Source organism: Schistocerca piceifrons, chromosome 1 (genome assembly GCF_021461385.2).
Source record: "Schistocerca piceifrons isolate TAMUIC-IGC-003096 chromosome 1, iqSchPice1.1, whole genome shotgun sequence".
NCBI classification, from domain to species: Eukaryota; Metazoa; Arthropoda; class Insecta; order Orthoptera; family Acrididae; genus Schistocerca; species Schistocerca piceifrons.
In genome coordinates this window covers 1,127,421,352-1,127,440,694 of record NC_060138.1, presented here as the reverse complement: position 1 = coordinate 1,127,440,694, position 19,343 = coordinate 1,127,421,352, and the positions used below count along the sequence as shown (strand labels likewise).

The 19,343-nt window shown below is 40.1% G+C and overlaps 1 protein-coding gene across 1 annotated transcript in view; it reads left to right on the top strand.

Moving 5' to 3' along the window:
• The window catches only part of LOC124804040, a 69,737-nt gene extending 50,618 nt beyond the window's left edge, over positions 1-19,119 (top strand). The window contains exons 7-9 of the mRNA XM_047264720.1: positions 3,974-4,144; positions 10,765-10,954; positions 17,782-19,119. Of these exons, the coding sequence (XP_047120676.1) occupies positions 3,974-4,144; positions 10,765-10,954; positions 17,782-19,026 (1,606 nt within the window). The 3' untranslated portion in view covers positions 19,027-19,119. The remainder of the gene's footprint in view (positions 1-3,973; positions 4,145-10,764; positions 10,955-17,781) is intronic.
• The last annotated feature ends 224 nt before the right edge of the window (positions 19,120-19,343 follow it).

Sequence of the window (19,343 nt, the reverse complement as noted above, 5' to 3'; positions counted from 1 at the left end):
TAGCTAAGGTTCACTTGGGGAAAATCTCCCATTAACATACATGTAGACTTCAGAATATCTGCAATCAGACCAATATTTCAAAATTACTTCGTATGTAGTCAGCTGAAACTTCAGGCCTCTTGCCTGCACTGTTTGTAAATCCGATCCATTTGCATCTCCATGAGCTCATAAACACAGTGTAAGGAAGTTATTACTTGCACCCCCATGGTTTATTGATTCTCATATCATTTGATTCATTTTCTGTAATTCTTTATTATTTTATAACCACACTATTTTTCTGATTTTGTAGGAAAATTCTGGTAGAATGTAAATACTGTAGGAGTTAGGGAGACCATGCCCTGAAAAGCAGAAGCATTGAGCCATTGACAGGCACACACAAAAAAGGAAGAAAATTACTAACTTTCAGAGTAATCTTTTCTCAAGCTATTTGTACTTCCTCAAGTACAGATAGACCACCCACACACACCCTTATGCGTATGGCCATACCTGAACATACGTTTTAGCAGGTGGACTGGGTTTGGGAGGGGGTTGTGTTCAGTGGGGTGGGTAGAGGGAGAGTAAGGTTGGAGGCAGAGAGAGGGATTGAGGTGGGTGGCTAGCAGCTCAGAGAGAGGCAACTAGTTTGCCTGCTAGGAATGTGGGAGGGAAGGGCGGCAGGTGCACTGGCTAGGCATGTGATTCACAGGTGTTGGGAAGTGGCATACACTGAAGGTGAAGTGAGGTCATGAATTGGGAGTGGGTGATAGGATGGAAGAAGGGGAAACTTTTGGCTAGAAGGTGGAGGGACAGTGGGTTACCTGTTGGTGGGGCCAGGATGGTTTTGGGAGCTAAAGAAGTGTTGCAAGGATAACAGGGTGTGAATTTGGGAAGTGAAAAGGAGGTAAAATGATGCTGAGGGCAATAGGATAGTTTTGTGATGAGGATCTTTGATAGCGCATAAGTTATGTCACACATGCGAAGTAGAAAGGAAAGACATAAAATTCTAATGGAAGCAATGTGTGAAGAGGGGTGGTTGTAATCAAAATTGAAATGTAGTAGTTAGAGTATATTCTAACAGAACTTCCCTATAAAACTATACCACATTATGGCTCCCTTCCATCTCAAACCCCATGTTGTCCTTCCTTTGTTACTGTTTAGTAATCTGTATCTCTCTCATGCATTGTTCACCCACATCTTATTTCACGTTTTCCCCTCTCACCTTCGACCAACGTGGTTTTGTGCGCCTTGAGAGATATCCTGTAGCATCATTCACGGCTGTTACAAATGGGTTGCACGTTGTTCTGTGTACTCCTCATCCACTGTAGTACAATTATAATACTCTCCTAACACCTGACTAGTACATGTCACATCCGGTTCTACCCACCCGCCCTCATACAATGCTGCTGTTAGAATTTTGTGTCATTCCTCTTTGTGTTCCATGTGTGGCAATAACTTATACACAATCAAATATCCTCTTGTCACAAAACTGTCCTGTTGCCCTCAGCACAATTTTTTCCATCAAGTAACTCTCCAGAGTCACACTCTGTTATCCTTGGACTACATCCTTCACTCTCGTAACCGTCCAGGCCTCAGTATCCAGTAACCCACAGTCCCCATACACTCCACCAAACAGTTTATCCTTGCTCCATTCTATCACCCCCTCCGATTTCATGTCACCTTCAATGTGCACCACTCCCCACTGGTCCTAACACCCGTGCACCACGTGCCTAGCTTATATTCCAGCCATTCCTAGCTGGCAAACCGGCCTCCTCCCTCCAAGCCATTAGCTATCCACCCCAGTCCATTGTCCTGTATCCTGCCTCTCCTTCCCTCTATTCACACAAGCAGCTGGTGGCATGTAGATATAGGGGCATAGGTGTGCTTGTGTGTGTGCCTATTTTTCTAATGATTGTTCTTTTCTTCTTTTCATTCTTGCCATTGTGCTTTAGCAAGTATTCTGGCTACTGGTGTTCTTGCCACATAGGTTAACTGTGTACCCTCTTTTCTTTTGTTTTTGCTGTGTTACATCGATTATTGTTACTACCTTCTGATAGTGTTATCGTTGTCCCATACCTTAAAATTTTGTTGATTGTTTTTCTCATCTGTAGGTCGTTTTGAGTCTTCTTCAGGAGAGAAGTAAAGAGGGAGTAGACTGTGCAGTCAAGTGCAAAAGGTATTAATTAGTTAATTGAAGTTTTCATCATTTGCATAGTGAGACAGTCATAGTGTTCTTTTTTTTACACTCAGTGATGTGATTTGTATTGTGAGATCCTCCCCAGTCGATTCATTCTCTCTCTTTTGAGCATACTCAGACATGTAGTCTGTGGGCTGCTACCCTTGTTTACAGGTGGCACGGCTGGAAGCTGGTTTCCATCCATTTGTTAGTTGTCATTGCAAGGTTGCTGATGTGTCCGTGTACTGTGTATTTTTTCCTGCCTGTCTTTAAGGACGCTGGTGCTTTGTGGGGTAGATATTAGGTTATGAGCCGCCATCAGGACTTCAATGGATATCGTTTGATGTGGTGGGCCAGATGTTGAGCAGCCTCAGGATTGTTCTTATGGGTAGCAGATCCAGCTTCAGTATGTCAAATGTTGCCTTCATTGCTCATACTACCATCTTCAGTGTGCTTGGAAAACACTTGGCCAATCACCTGCCATGTAAGCCCTATTTATTTGTAGCTTTTGACAATTTCTGATTATTATTCCCCACAAGTGAATGTGGCATTGTTTGCCAGGATTCTTTCTGTCCTTAATGTCATTGTTTTTGTCTTACCCCTATTTTTGATGAGGCTGTTTTCCTGAGACCACTCTTTGGATGAACTGAATTATTAAGGGTGGAGTTTGGGGGGGGGGGGGGGGGGGTTGGGAAGGAGATTTCTAGTTTGAGGCTCGAGCTATGTAAAAGGACCAGTAGGGAAGTAAAAGCTTGCGTTTATGAATTTAATTATTAGAAGTGGGCAAAGAAGAGGGGACAACAGTGGATTGTAGTACACAGCTGGCTAAATTTGTTGTGACAGGAACAGATACAATGTACTCAAAGATAAAAATAAAAAGTCTTGTACACAACATTCAGTCGAGCTGGTTCGTATCGGGAGAGGGATAATCCAGGTAGCTTATGTAATATGATAGTTGTTAGTGTCTTCATGTTGATAAAGAGTATTTGCTACTATCAATTGGATCCTTTTTGCTCATGAAACTGTTTCATGAATGTGCTTCGCATGGTGAAAAATCAGTTGAGATTGCAGCAAAATATGATCACCTGTCCTCCACCTCCCCACCCACCCCTCCCACATTGCTCAGATTTTCTTCTTTCCGACCCTGTATATTGTATTGCTTCTCCTGCCCTCTGCTGCTTCTGCTCTCCTCTCTTGGATCTTATGTCTCAATAAACAAGTGATTTCTTCTACAAAATGCACAGAAAGAAGTCCTTAGATTTGAGCAAACACTGTATACTGCACTCATCATCTACTTCAAATACTTTCCCTTTCATGGTTCACAGGTCAGTGACTCACTCTGCAGATTTTATTACAAATAAGAGTGTATACTTCTGGTAAAAATCAAACAATGGAAAATCCAGGATGGAATGTAACAATATTATGAAAAGGAAAGTTGCTACCCACCATATAGTGGAGATGCTGAGTCACTGATGGGCACATCAAAATGACTGTCACAACAAACACACACACACACACACACACACACACACACACACCACTCTCTCTCTCTCACACACAAATGCAACTTGCATACACAAGACTGCAGAGTGTGTGTGTGTGTGTGTGTGTGTGTGTGTGTGTGTGTGTGTGTGTGTGCGTGTGTGTGTGTCATCTATTTTTTACAAAGGCTATACTGGCCGAAAGCTAATTTGTGACAGTACTTTTGCTGTGCCTATTGGCAACTCAGTGTATACTTTTGCATATTCCTTTACATTTACTATTAAAATTCTTCTAATTAAGTGCATATTTGATTTGATTGATGATTTTAATATATTGCAGGTTCAGCAGCAGGTCTAATGTATCTTCCCATTTAAAAGCTGTCCACTTTGGCGAGAGGCCATTTGTGTGTGAACAGTGTGGTCACAGTTTCACATCAAAAGGGATTCTGCAGGAACATTTAACAATCCACAGCGATGAAACACCATTTCGGTGTACGAAGTGCAAAAAGAGGTAACAAGCTGTCATTAGTTTATGAGTTCCTCATCAGGCATTGTGACGATTAATATTTATTATGTGATTAATTTCATCCACATCTGGAGTATCTCGACAGTGTAATTCGTACCAAAATTATTATTTTGCTGTAGCAACAAGTTCAATTTTTTCATCACATTTCTGAAAGTAGTAAGCATATTTATGTATGTCTTGAGCAACTTTTATGCACATACAACTTAAACACAGAAATCATTAGAAGAATGGTGTGGATACGCTGCAGGATGTAAGGAGAAAATAAGAAAGTAAAGGAAAACTTATTGTTTGACTATCGGGACATTGTGATATTATTTGATAACTATTCTTGTTAGCCACATTGAAGGGAGAAATTATTTTGGGGCTTTTGCCACTGAAGCAATTTCACAAGACTAAAATTAAGTATTTCCTCCTTTCGGAGTTGCTGAAGGCAGAGAGCCTTGCTCGCGGGGTGGAATCTGAGCTAACTATTTGTAGTATCGTTCCCAGAATCGATCGCGGTCCTCTGGTTTGGAGCCAAGTAGAAGGCTTAAACCAGAGGCTCAGACGATTCTGCGGAGATCTGGGGTGCAAATTTCTCGACCTCCGCTATCGGGTGGAGAAATGTAGGGTCCCCCTGAATAGGTCAGGTGTGCACTACACACAGGAAGCGGCTACAAGGGTAGTGGAGTACGTGTGGAGTGCACATGTGGGTTTTTTAGGTTAGAGAATTCCCTCCTTAGGCCCGACAAGACGCCTCCTGAGACGTGGCAAGGTAGGAGTAGGCAAAATGCAACAGGGAATAACAATATTAATGTGCTAATAGTAAACTGCAGGAGCGTCTATAGATAGGTCCCAGAACTGCTCTCATTAATAAACAGTCACAATGCCCACATAGTACTAGGGACAGAAAGTTGGCTGAAACCAGTTGTAAACAGTAATGAAATTCTAAACTCAGATTGGAATGTATACCGCAGAGACAGGCTGGACAATGAAGGGGTAGGCGTGTTTATAGCAATAAGAAGTGCAATAGTATCGAAGGAAATTGACGGAGATCCGAAATGTGAAATAATTTGGGTGAAGGTCACGGTTAAAGCAGGCTCAGACATGGTAATTGGGTGTCTCTATAGGCCCCCTGGCTCAGCAGCTGTTGTGGCGGAGCACCTGACGGATAATTTGGAAAATATTTCGAGTAGATTTCCCCACCATGTTGTAGTTCTGGGTGGAGATTTTAATTTGCCTGATATAGACTGGGAGACTCAAACATTCATAACACGTGGCAGGGACAAAGAATCCAGTGAAATTTTTTTAAGTGCTTTATCTGAAAACTACCTTGAGCAGTTAAACAGAGAACCGACTCGTGGCGATAACATATTAGACCTTCTGGTGACAAACAGACCCAAACTATTTGAAACAGTTAACGCAGAACAGGGAATCAGTGATCATAAAGCGGTTACTACATCAATGATTTCAGCCGTAAATAGAAATATTAAAAAAGGTAGGAAGATTTTTCTGTTTAGCAAAAGTGACAGAAAGCAGATCTCAGAGTATCTGACAGCTCAACACAAAAGTTTTGTTTTAAGTACAGATAGTGTTGAGGAGCTGTGGACTAAGTTCAAAACCATCGTACAATATGTGTTAGATGAGTATGTGCCAAGCAAGATCGTAAGAGATGGAAAAGAGCCACTGTGGTACAACTACCGAGTTAGAAAACTGCTGCGGAAGCAAAGGGAACTTCACAGCAAACATAAACATAGCCAACGCCTTGCAGACAAACAAAAATTACGCGAAGTGAAATGTAATGTGAGGAGGGCCATGCGAGAGGAGTTCAGTGAATTCAAAAGTAAAGTTCTATGTACTGACTTGGCAGAAAATCCTAAGAAATTTTGGTCTTATGTCAAAGCGGTAGGTGGATCAAAACAAAATGTCCAGATACTCTGTGATCAAAATGGTACTGAAACAGATGATGACAGACTAAAGGCCGAAATACTAAATGTCTTTTTCTAAAGCTGTTTCAAGAGGAAGACTGCACTGTAGTTCCTTCTCTAGATTGTCGCACAGATGACAAAATGGTAGATATCGAAATAGATGACAGAGGGATAGAGAAACAATTAAAATCGCTCTAAAGAGGAAAGGTCGCTGGACCTGATGGAATACCAGTTCGATTTTACACAGTGTACACGAAGGAACTTGCCCCCCTTCTTGCTGCGGTGTACCGTAGGTCACTAGAAGAGCGTAGCGTTCCAAAGGATTGGAAAAGGGCACAGGTCATCCCCATTTTCAAGAAGGGACGTCGAACAGATGTGCAGAACTATAGACCTATATCTCTAACATCGATCAGTTGTAGAAATTTGTAACACATATTATGTTTGAGTATAATGACTTTTCTGGAAACTAGAAATCTACTCTGTAGGAGTCAGCATGGGTTTTGAAAAAGACGATCATGTGAAACCCAGCTCGCGCTATTCGTCCACGAGACTCAGAGGGCCATAGACACGGGTTCACAGGTAGATGCCGTGTTTCTTGACTTCCGCAAGGCGTTCAATACAGTTCCCCACAGTCGTTTAATGAACAAAGTAAGAGCATATGGACTATCAGACCAATTGTGTGACTGGATTGAAGAGTTCGTAGATAACAGAACGCAGCATGTCTTTCTCAATGGAGAGAAGTCTTCCGAAGTAAGAGTGATTTCAGGTGTGCCGCAGGGGAGTGTCATAAGACCGTTGCTATTCACAATATACATATAGGACCTTGTGGGTGACATCGGAAGTTCACTGAGGCTTTTTGCGGATGATGCTGTGGTATATCGAGAGGTTGTAACAATGGAAAATTGTACTGAAATGCAGGAGGATCTGCAGCGAATTGACTCATGGTGCAGGGAATGGCAATTGAATCTCAATGTAGACAAGTGTAATGTGCTGTGAATACATAGAAAGAAAGATCCCTTATTGTTTAGCTACAATATAGCAGGTCAGCAACTGGAAGCAGTTAATTCCATAAATTATCTGGGAGTACGCATTTAATTCCATAAATTATCTGGGAGTACGCATTAGGAGTGATTTAAAATGGAATGATCATATAAAGTTGATCATCGGTAAAGCAGATGCCAGACTGAGATTCATTGGAAGAATCCTAAGGAAATACAATCCGAAAACAAAGGAAGTAGGTTACAGTACGCTTGTTCACCCACTGCTTGAATACTGCTCAGCAGTGTGGGATCCGTACCGATAGGGTTGATAGAAGAGATAGAAAAGATCCAATGGAGGGCAGCGCGCTTCGTTACAGGATCATTTAGTAATTGCGAAAGTGTTATGGAGATGATAGATAAACTCCAGTGGAAGACTCTGCAGAAGAGACGCTCAGTAGCTCGGTACGGGCTTTTGTTGAAGTTTCAAGAACATACCTTCACTGAGTAGTCAAGCAGTATATTGCTCCCTCCTACGTATATCTTGCAAAGAGACCATGAGGATAAAATCAGAGAGAGATTAGAGCCCACACAGAGGCATACCGACAATCCTTCTTTCCACAAACAATACGAGACTGGAATAGAAGGGAGAACCGATAGAGGTACTCAAGGTACCATCCACCACACGCCGTCAGGTGGCTTGTGGAGTATGGATGTAGATGTAGATGTAGATGTTCTCTGTGCTATTACTTACTTCAGCAACACTCCCACAATAAAGATACACTGATATGACCAATTTCAACATCCCCCCCCCCCCCCCCAGATCAGCACTGAAATCTGGTAAATGCACACCTGCACCTGTACCTGCTTGCATATTAGGTTGTGGCACTCACAATATATAGTTTTGTAATTACTGTTCTAAGAAACCATGAGTGCACCACTACGTGAAATACAGAAAAAACCCATTGTTACACTTTTCAGCAGACTAACCCAAAAAAGTGTACAATACAGGAAAGTATAAAATACAGGAAGGAACAGGAACCACAACAAGCATAAATGAATAAATTACTCTTATTATCATTCCCTTTATATTGTTCGAAATATGAAATTAAAACAGTTTAAATTTTGCCTATTTAAAAAATCTGAGATAATTAATTGTTTTCGTTCCTTTCTAACAGCAGTTAGCTCTAAGTGTCTCTCCACATTATAAAAATCATCACTCACAAAGGCAGTGGCCAAGTGCTGACACAAACACACAGTGGTTTCCCTCTTGGTTTCAGTCAAGTGCGATGGTGTAAATAAAACACGCAACCAAAAGTGTTTCATGCAACCACATTAAAAAGATATTTTTGTTCAAATGTGAGACTTATTATCCATAATTATTATGAAATTATGGTAAACAAAACTTGAAACATGATATTGGTTAAAACACTAAAGTTAGCAGTCTTTGTAAACAGAGAAAAATAGGCATGTAACCTACAGCTTGCTGCCAACAAAGTCACTCAGCTCAGGGACATCCTGGGTGAGAAAGAGGTTGGAAATTATCACCATGTTACAGAGCATCTCGAGGAGGAATGTTTACCTCTGATGATGTCAGGTCTTACGAAACTAAGACTATGCGCCTAGAACGAATTGGCGTAGTTCATGTGTAAATAGTGACAATTCGTGAAAGCCCATTATAGAGAGAGCTGTCTTCAAAAGTGGTGTTTATTTGTGTAAATGACTGTAAAATTAAATTAAAGCTGTTGTAATTTAACACAGTAAGCGGAAGGAAGGTTGCTACTAGAATCTCTGTCATAAGATCGTGATTTAGCATACCTGCCCTATGGGTCTTGCCCACTCATCTTGTGTAGGGTGCCTAAGGGATGCTGTGTTCTCAGAATGCTATACAACAATTCAGGTAAATAACATAAGTAGTTTTAATTCAATGAAGCAGATTGACAGTACTTAACTACAATATAACAATGGTGTCGCAAGCGATGGGCAACATGCAACATAAATCCGCGTCCTTATCTATGAATAATGTTTACGCAAGTTTGACACACAGTTTGCGGATCACTAATAACTGCTATTGTAGCATTCTCTGCTAGGCCTATCCGTATACTTCCAAATATTCTCCGAATACTGAGCCAATACTGAGCGGCCAAGGCTGGCAGGAGCGGCATTTATATTCTCCTCTCGTAGAGGCCGCTCCTGTCGTGGTGTGTTCCTAATCAGTGCACATTGTTTCACCACCTTCTCTTCTCTTGCATTCTTCATCTTCGTTCTGGTGATTGTGGTTATGTCAGGACATTCCCATTTTTCCAAACACTGTGGACCTATAATGCAGGTGGCCATGATCCAACACGCTGACAATAAAAATGTTGCTTATCGCACTAGTGTTATGTTACATAATCAGTAACTTTGCATATAATCTGCATTTTCTGCTTTGTTCCAAGGCTGACTTTGAGCAGGAACACAATGCACTTTTTGAGGAAATCTGTATAAAAATCAATGTTGAAGGTCGTGATAACGTCAAAGAAAACTTAAATTGTGGGAAATGTTGTAACACAGAATCGTTAATGATGGGAAAGCATTGTATTGAGAGACTAGGACATCTATTGAGACCGACAAAGATGAATGCAAAAAGTGGAAAAATGTAAAATGTAGGAATGCAAAAATGGGGTTCAGCTTAAAGGCCATTTGTCTTATCACGACAGACATTGTCATGCTGATGATGCCTCACAGAACTTAGTTAATGGGAAACACTATAAACAAGACAATATCTGTTATGGTGAGAGACTTAAATATAGTATATAAATGTTTCCCTTTAACTAAATTCTGTGCAGCATCATCAGCATGACAGTGTCTGTCGTGACAAGACAAATGGCTGTTGAGCAGATGTATGTATTTGATGTAAAGTAACACACTCACTGTTTCTTAGTGCAGAACACACACACACACACACACACACACACACACACACACACACACACACACTTGCTGGTTGGGGAAGGGGGTTGTGAAATTGGTCTTATCAGTGTATCTTTTTTGTGAAGGTGTTGCTGTAATAAATAAAGAAAATTTGGCATTTTATATCAGTGTCAGTAGAATTCTTTATTGTAAAGTGCATTCTTAAAGAGAATCATTATATCAATATGTTTGCTCTACAGATACTTTTAGAGTAATAGGGACAGTTAGCTAAAATCAAATCTAAATATATGTGACTCTTTTTACGCTGTGAGATAAAAGTCAATTAACTTACACTTTTTTGCTTAAAGTTATTGATGTTCTGATTAAATGTACCACCACTTGTTTCCTTGCAACTTTACAGTGAGAAGAAACACCCCCCCCCCCTCCCCCCCCCCCTCCCCACCTGCCCCTATGATGTCTCACAGAACTTAGTTGACAGAAAACATTGTAAACATGACAATATATGTTATGATGAGAGACTTGTATGTGGTATATATATAATATTTACCCGCCCTCTCTCTCCCTCCCTGCATCTCCCTACTGTGTTCAGAAATTCCTACTCAGACTCCCATCCAGAGACAATTTTCAGAACCAGTCCATTTTTATTTCATCATAAATCTGTTTCAGTGTTTTGGCATTTGAAGAAGGAAAATGATTGTTTCAGAAAGAGGAAAAGTACACAAAGAGTTTTTGCTTTATGGAATGATTGTAGTATGTCTGAGAAATATATACTGTAGTGTTTCTTATGAAGACTTACTGTTTGCTTCAGCTTCAAAACAAAATACCGACTAAAAATTCACATGGATACACATCGTGAAACGCCGTACCAATGCCCCATGTGTCCTCACCAGTTATCGACACGTCGCACATTACGTACACATCTGCTTATTCATAAGGATATCAGAGCTTATCAGTGTGCTACATGTGGCAAAGCCTTCAGACGCCCAAAGGATCTCAAGGTTTGTGTTAAATTTGTCTATTATTAATGCAGCTTGTTTGTATTTGGCAGCTTTGAGATAAAATATTTATCAGACCATTAAATTAGTGGTTTAGAAATTTGTGAGACAGAGTTGCTGTGCAGTAGTTAACTTCTGGACATGAAATATTTAGCATTATTGATACTAATGTGTAAAAGTGCACAACACTATCGTAACTATTTGTTCCTATCTTGGGGAGGAGAGAGGGATTGGTTGGAGAATTTTCAAGGGAAGTTCAGGTCACTCAGACCCCAGGATGAGTGGGACCCACCTTTCACCATGTGGTTCCCTCTCATCCTGGGACCTAACTTTCATTTTAGCCTTGCCCAACCTACACAGGCAGAACTGAAAGGAATTCTAACTCACAAAGTTATTTATTTAACCATACCAAAATCACAATTAGATATTTAGATTTGCTGTGAACAGTGTTTTACATTTTAGCAACTGTAATAAAAGAGTGCAAGAGAGCACAGTAGTGTGTTATCGTTATGCCTTTTTCAGTTCTTCTTTGATTCAGTGTGATTCATAAGCAGTAACATTTTCACAACAAATTACTGTGAAGATATTCTTTCACTGTCCTGTGTAAGAAAGTAACTTTGTCTTTCTGAATGCCAAATCAAAAGGTAATATTTATACACAATTTGGTACTTTTTATAAAAAAAGTTCAGTGCTGATATGAACACTTTTTTGGTGTAGTAAAATTTTGTATATAAACTGTAAATTAATTCATAAGCACTGCCTTGTTCATTAAGGTCACTCATAATGTATCACTTAATACAAAACAGCTTTTGCTATGAAATTACCTAATTCTTATTCACTCTTCTTCTGCTGCTCTGTTATTGCTGCTGCTGCTGTTTGTCATCTCGGTCCATCGTCTGCATGGCTGTGGCAAGTTGTAATTCTCTCAGCGAAGCGTCTTGTTTATCCTGGTCAGCTGTGTCCACCTGCGTGCTGATTGGCTGCTCCTGTACTCAATGGCTGCTTCCATAGAACCTGTTCACTGATGGGCTGCTGTCGTACTGTGGCCATGAAACCCAAGTGCGGATTGGCTGTTGCATCACTGACTGTAAACCACTCTTGAGTTCACTGTAAAAATTTTGTGAGTCCTTGTTTAATGTGGCTACGTACAAAATTCCTCATGTTGGGACACCACTTGTGACAGTTCGCCCTGCTTTTATTTCTTCGCTTGTTGTCCTCTGTGTCAACGTACTGGCTCAAAAAGTAGGGGGTGGAACTGCAATACTGTCCACTGTAAATAATGTAGCCAACAGGTGCACATTTGCGTTTCAGTTATTTACTTTCACTTTTCACACACACCCAATAATACATATTCATATGGCCAGTTAACTATTGTTCAACATTCGATAAGTCTCATTAATAGGTTGCAGGGGAATATCCAAATACTGCTAGAGTGGTTTCCTGTTGAACATCTAAGAGCAGTAAAAACCTAACCACACAGTTCACACTTCTTACAGAATAGCAATGTGCGTATGGAGCATATACTATCATTGTTTTAACATATGGTTGAATTGTGTTACACTTAGTTCACAGTTATGCTGATGCATTGTTGTTATTCTAACCAACTCAGGTTTCTCGTCCGAAACTCGGCCATGGACTGACTCTCTCGGGGCCAAAAATTGGGCCCTTATACAGCCTCACAATAATAGGCACTGAAACTTCACATTGTTCGATGTTTAATTTACAAAATTGCAACTAGAACTTAACTCATTAAATTAACTGAATACATTGAAAAATTCATTCCTTTTAACCCTTTCTTGTGCTACAAGAGTTAGTTCGAATTATTTGTTTAAATCATGAAATTAACAATTACAAGTACGCAAACAATACTTTTGACAAAACTGTTAATTACTTTGGAATTAATGAAGGACTAGCTTTGCTAACATGTCTTCTAATAGAGTTAAATAAATACTTAAAGAATGCTAGTGTTTAGTCTTCCAAACGTTTATAGTTATTGCAGAATTTATATTTGTTTATAAATCAACAGCAGAATTTAAGTTATGAAACAATTACTGATTTCACCCTATAATGAAAGATACTAACTAGGAATAGTCAAAATAAATTGGTAAATCAATTACATACATAAAACTAAGCACAAAATTAGATCTGTTGTTATATTCTTTAAAACTGAAAGCCAACCTCTCTCTTTTATGAAAATGCAGATTGTATTCACGTATGTTAATGGCAATTAGTTAAAAGTGAAAAAACGAATTTAAGGAGGCAGATGGAAAAAAAGAGGGGAAGTAAAAATATCCCAGCTTGCTTCATCTCAAGTGGGAAATGGTGCTGTCCTTTGGGGTGTATAATTTTTGAAGTTCTCTCTGTACTTTTTATCATGCTGTGTATCAGATTTTGTAATTGTATTTGCTGCCTGTCACATGTGTAAAATACAATCTAGCATCTTACCTTGGTGTGATATATATGTCTTTTTATCAGCAGCTGATGCACCTTCACCAGGTTCCATCTCACCTGGCTCAGTTATACTCCACAAATCAGAATCTACTAGAATCATTTCCATTTGGTATGATCAGGAAGTGTAATTCACTCCATTTAATTTCCCCAGGATGTGCCTGTTCTGTCATCTCCATACATGAACTAATCACAACTACTGTTGTTAAGAAGACATGTTTTCTTTTCCATGAGTTTCATGAACATAGCTCAGCATCAGTTAACATTTTCCAAACACATCACACAAAATTACTCAGTTGGCATTGTTGAACACTAATGCAGTTTTTTTTATTTTTTTGCTAGCGCTCCTGGGCCAATATCCGTTGTTGCAGCAGAATAAAATCGTCATCAGACACATTAATATTTGTTAAGAGAAAAAAAAACTATGTACACCATAAAGCATCTAAACATCATTTTTAACTGAATGAACTTTGATAGCAAAAGTCAAACAATGGAAAATCCAGGATGGAATGTAAGAGTATTATGAAAGAGAAAATTGCTTCTCCCCTTATAGCGGAGATAGTGAATTGCAGATAGGCACAACAAAAAGACTGTCACAAATAAAGCTTTTGGCTATTAAGGCATTTGTCAACAATAGACGAGACACACACACACACACACACACACACACACACACACACACACACACACACAATTAACACAAAAAAAAAAAAAAAAAAACTGCAGTCTCAGGCAACTGAAACCACACTGCGAGCAGCAGCACCCGTGCATGATGGGAGTGGAACACTGCTCGCAGTGTAGTTTCAGTTGCCTGAGACTGCAGTTGTTTTTTTGTGAGAGTTGTGTGTGTGTGTGTGTGTGTGTGTGTGTGTGTGTGTTTTCTATTGTTGACGTAGGCCTTAATGGCCGAAAGGTTTATTTGTAACAGTGGTTTTGTTGTGCCTATCGCGACTCAGCATCTCCGCTATATGGTGAGTAGCAACTTTCCTTTTCATAATATTGTAAACTTTGATTGACATTTTAAACAATGTCAAAGATAGTCCACTCAGATTCAAAAATGGAATAAATAAATGAGCTCTTGTCGACTTGTTTAACTGTTAATAATAACTTGATTCACTTTTGTTACAAAAAGTTTCAGCATCCTCCAAGATTTACCCAGGGACTTGCTCCTGTGTCGATAATGCCCAATGAAAGACCCTTGGAGGAGTCATCACAGCCACAAGCTATTAGCTTACAGAACAAGCTGGGTAATTACTTTCTCAAGTTAGAAAGAGTAATCTTTATCCAATAGGAAATGCATGGGTTTGCCATAAAAGAGTACATTATCTGTTGCTACACTTTCTGCTATTCCGTTCAGAGTGACTGAGTAGGGGGCGTAGGGTAGCAGAGTTGACAGTGGCGCACAGTGTGGTGAGGCTGCCCACTTCTATATTGTTGTGAGTTGCTGTGTAGGGCAGTAAACTGTTGACATATGCGCTCTGACAGAGAGTGCTGACACAAAGACTGCGTGTCTCTGCCCAGTGTCATTAGCACAAAATTATGTTTATGTATCTGTACTTAGGTTTATATCTGAATAATAAATAAGAAAATGAGGTACAGAATCATGCATCGGTGCAAAGGTGAGTGGCTAGAAGTGAAAGATAATAAGCTGCATATAGTAAAGCCCACTTTGCAGCCATGGCATACCTCCTTTCAGCCACAAAGACGGGATGAGGTCCTCCTTATTCGTCTTCACATAGACCACGGTCCCCTGACGCATGGCTTCTTGCTCCGATGTGACGTCCCTCCAATATGCAGTGCTTGTGGCATACAGATCACTGTGTGCCACATTTTACTGGACTGTGTTTTATTTTCGGACTGAGGGCAGCGGAATATCTGCCAGCAGATCTAGTGATGTTCAAATGAATGTGATGACTTTTAAGGTTTTGTCTTTTATCCATTGTGTTTCCAAAATTTTAGGGAGATGTTCTTAATGTGTTAACAGGGTGACTGGCTTACCCACAGTTTTGTAAGCAGCCAGCCGGTGAGATATCCCTGTGCCATTGTTTTAGCTCCTCTATTGTTTTACTTCTGTTTAAGCCATGATGTAGCTCCTTACAAGCATTCTCTGTTGTCTTCAGGTGTGTGAGGTGGAGTTATTGTGTGAGTGAATGTTCATGAGGTGAGAGTCAGTGCATGAGTGTCATTTTGTAGATTTCGTTCTCGCTGTGTGCAACAATTTTAGTGATTTTATCCACATTTGTTGTCTTTGAAATATTTTAGGCCACTGACAAGCTCACCGTTGAGTGCCAATAAAGTCTAAACAAAAACACACACACACACACACACACACACAAGCACTCATACTCCACTGGATTGGCTCGGTGCACCAACCCGCCGTCCACGCATGCGCAGCGTGAAGCACTTACCATGTGTCTACAACAAATTTAATAAGTTCACAGGAAAAAAAATTGTCACACTCTCAAAAGAGTGCACTGGATACTTCATAATGTTGTAGTTGGCCTAGAACTGGTACTAGATGGTCATGTGATGCTTCACTGTCAGCATAAGTAGTGGCAGTGAAATTGTGTGACAGTTGTATGGAATCAGTGCAGTAAGATGTGTCGATCTGGAGACACGACTTGTCATCGACCCAACTACAATTGAAGTTGCTAAATTTGCTGGTGTATCAAAGTGAATTGTCCAACATGTCTACAAGGAATGGTGTACCGCGTACAGCTATGTAACATGACATAGTAACAATGGTTGTAAAAAGATCGTAACCAACAGGGAGCAGAGATGAGTATCACACCTTCTCAATCACACACTGTTTCAAACACAGCAGGAATCATTGCTGTCAGTGAATGCAGGTGCATCTCGACCAATTACTGAGTGAATATTGTGAGTGGATTTCATGCAGTGGACATTTAGCATCCTGTACCTCACAAAAGGCCATTACTCTCTGTGGCATACAAGCTGGATATCTCAAATTGACCAAATAACACAGAAACAAGACCTAGAGCCTACACAAGTGTTGAACCTGCAGTCTGTGGAGGGTATAATTCAGGTTAGAGGTGGTGCTGTGATGTTTCAGTAGTACCTTCTGTACCTCACCTGGGGTCCGTTTGTTCAGGTTACTTTCAACATTGATTTGGATGTGTATTTCAACATACTCAGTGGCCAAGTGTTGCCTGTTCCTCTACATCTAGCTGATGAGTATGCTGTGGTCACTTCAGTCTTCTAAGGTGTCAGCATCCGTGTTCACAGGCCTGCACTCGAAAGCATGTCTGGAGCAGTGGCTGTGACAGGAAGTCCTGTACGTAGCTGACCACGGAGCTCTGTTTCCACATTTCCTGAGGCTGTAAATTTCTTTAGCCATCGCCATCCATGTGTATTAATGGCTTTTTAAGAAATGTAGGGCATTACTTATTGAACAACCCTCATATATTTGATCATTTATAAATAACCATTGTTTGCATAATAGGTGGACCCCGAATCCAATAGTTGGTTTTACTCTCTGTTGTTTGTACGATGTGACACCAGCGAATTGTGATTAAATAATTATATGTAGTCAGAGGCAGCTACATTTTTATGCTTTGTGAATTTCACAGTTCTCAGTATTAATAATTACTTGCCAGGCTTTACACCCTCGACATTTTAATGAGATATTTCTCACAAGTAACAGATAATATTGTTATATTCCATCCTTAATTTTCCATTGTTTGATTTTCACAGATATTGGTGCCATTTGTAAAAAGTTTAGGATTTCAAGACACAGTTTCTGTTAAAAACTTGAATTTACTTCTTTGTCTGTGATTGATGTGCCATCCATAAGATGGTTGTTTTGTCTGTCAAAAAGTTTGCATATTGGTAAAAGATCAAGGAACATTAAATCTGTCTTTGGTATATCATGTCTGAAAGCATTTTGCATTATCACTGTATTGGGAAACCATGCTAATTGCTATGATAAAGTTCATTTGTTTAGGTAAGTTATTTTTGAAACCAGAATATGTTCTAGTATCATGTTACAATTATAAGTGTGTGATACTGGACAGTATAAAGAAAACTGGATATTCATAGGCATGAGATTGTAACAAATTTTCCAGTCTTTCTCTCATCATTATTGTTAAAGAATAAATTTCCACAATTCTGATCATATTTCTTCAGGTTTGTCACTTCAATTGATGGACGTGTATTTCACTTGAAGGACATGTATTTTTGTATGTCATTGTTCTTTTTAATTTGATTCAGTTGAGTGTCATAAAAATTGTGATTTGTTGATGAATATTGAAGATAACAGCAGTGACAAGATTTTATTGATTTTGGATTTACTTTCAGTTTAATGGATGAGATATTCATATGTTATCAGTCCATTGTGAAATATTGGTTTTCTTGTATTTCAGAACCACCATAATCTTCACACTGGACTAAGGCCGTATACGTGTATGTTTTGCCCCAGAACGTTTGCAAATGGTTCCAACTGTCGTGCACACAAAAGAAAAATGCATCCGGAAGAACTGCGAGTATACGAAGAATCATTGGCTGCGGCAGCAGCTGCTGCTGAGGATGATGGTTCTGGAACCAGTGAAGCCACCACACAGACTCCAGGTGCAACAACACCTGCTCCTCCTACATTAATCTCATCAGAGAGTGCCATGGTGAATCCAGAAACACTGTCAGGGCTGAATGCAAATCCTGTGTTACAGAATACTTCATCTGGAAGGCCGCAGGCTGGTAACATCATTGTTTCAGTGCCCTCTTCAGAGTATGGGAGGCCAGCTGTCTTTGAAACAAATGCTATCGTTAGTTCCTGTGTCAAACCGTCAACTGTTAACAGTGTTCCCCATTTGTTGCCTCATCAGAGTGTGATTCCTGCCTCAAATTCAGATTATGGTATCTCTTCTACTGGCATGAGCAATGCGGGCCATGTAGCAGTGGGACCTGTAATTTCACATACTGACCATAGTGTAAACACAATAACACCCATGATGGCTCTTTCAGCAGCATCTATGGTAAGGGTCAATGATTCTTGCAGAAACCCTAATCAAATTCCAAGAAACGAACATATGTCAGCTGTCGAAGATGGCTCTGCAGACAGAAACATGTCAACTGTAAACCCCAACCTCACAAGACGTGGCATGACTGCAGTAGACATACTGAATTCGCATGGCCTTGCTACCATAACTCCTCTGAATCTAAATGTGTCTGAAGTGCATGCCAGTCGTTCACAGCATATTCCAGAATCTCCGTCAGTTACTGATGAAGAAGCGAGTTACCTTACAGGAACGAGGAGGACGGATTCTTTTGCAAATTCCCGGCACCATCTGCAAAATTTGAATCCAAATATTCAGATCCATCATCAGGAACAACATCACGGCCTGGGACACGTTGGTCGCGCTCTTCCTGAACCTGCAGCACTGAGCAGAATGCAACATACTCAACACTCTGGTGCTGTTTCCATGGACTCTGTGGCCCCTTTGCAGGTACAAGGATATTCAACTCTCAATCATTTGTATCATCATGGTGATGCAATGCCTTCAGCTGTAGCCGCTGCAATTGCACACAGCGGCACTGTTGCCGTGCCAGCTTTCCCAGGGAATCCGTATGTCCATCATAACATAGGGTATGCAAGGAGTGGAAATATGTAAATCATAAACACTATGCCTGTGTGATTCTAGTGTAGAAAATTAGCTTAACAAAGACAGTGTGGTTTCCTGTGAGTTGTGTGTTCCTTCATGTGGGCTTATGTTGTAATAGAGATGTATTTTTTGCCCAAACATTTTTAATAACCACCTTTTGGTGGAGATTTGTGCATTGTAAAATCAGCTCAGTCATGTTTCACCTATATATGTAATCTCTTTGTTATTAAGCATTTTCATCTCCATCCATATCATCATCATCATCATAATTGCCCTCCTAAAGCTGCTGAAAAAGATGAAAATGCTTTTAGACATGTTTTTAGATC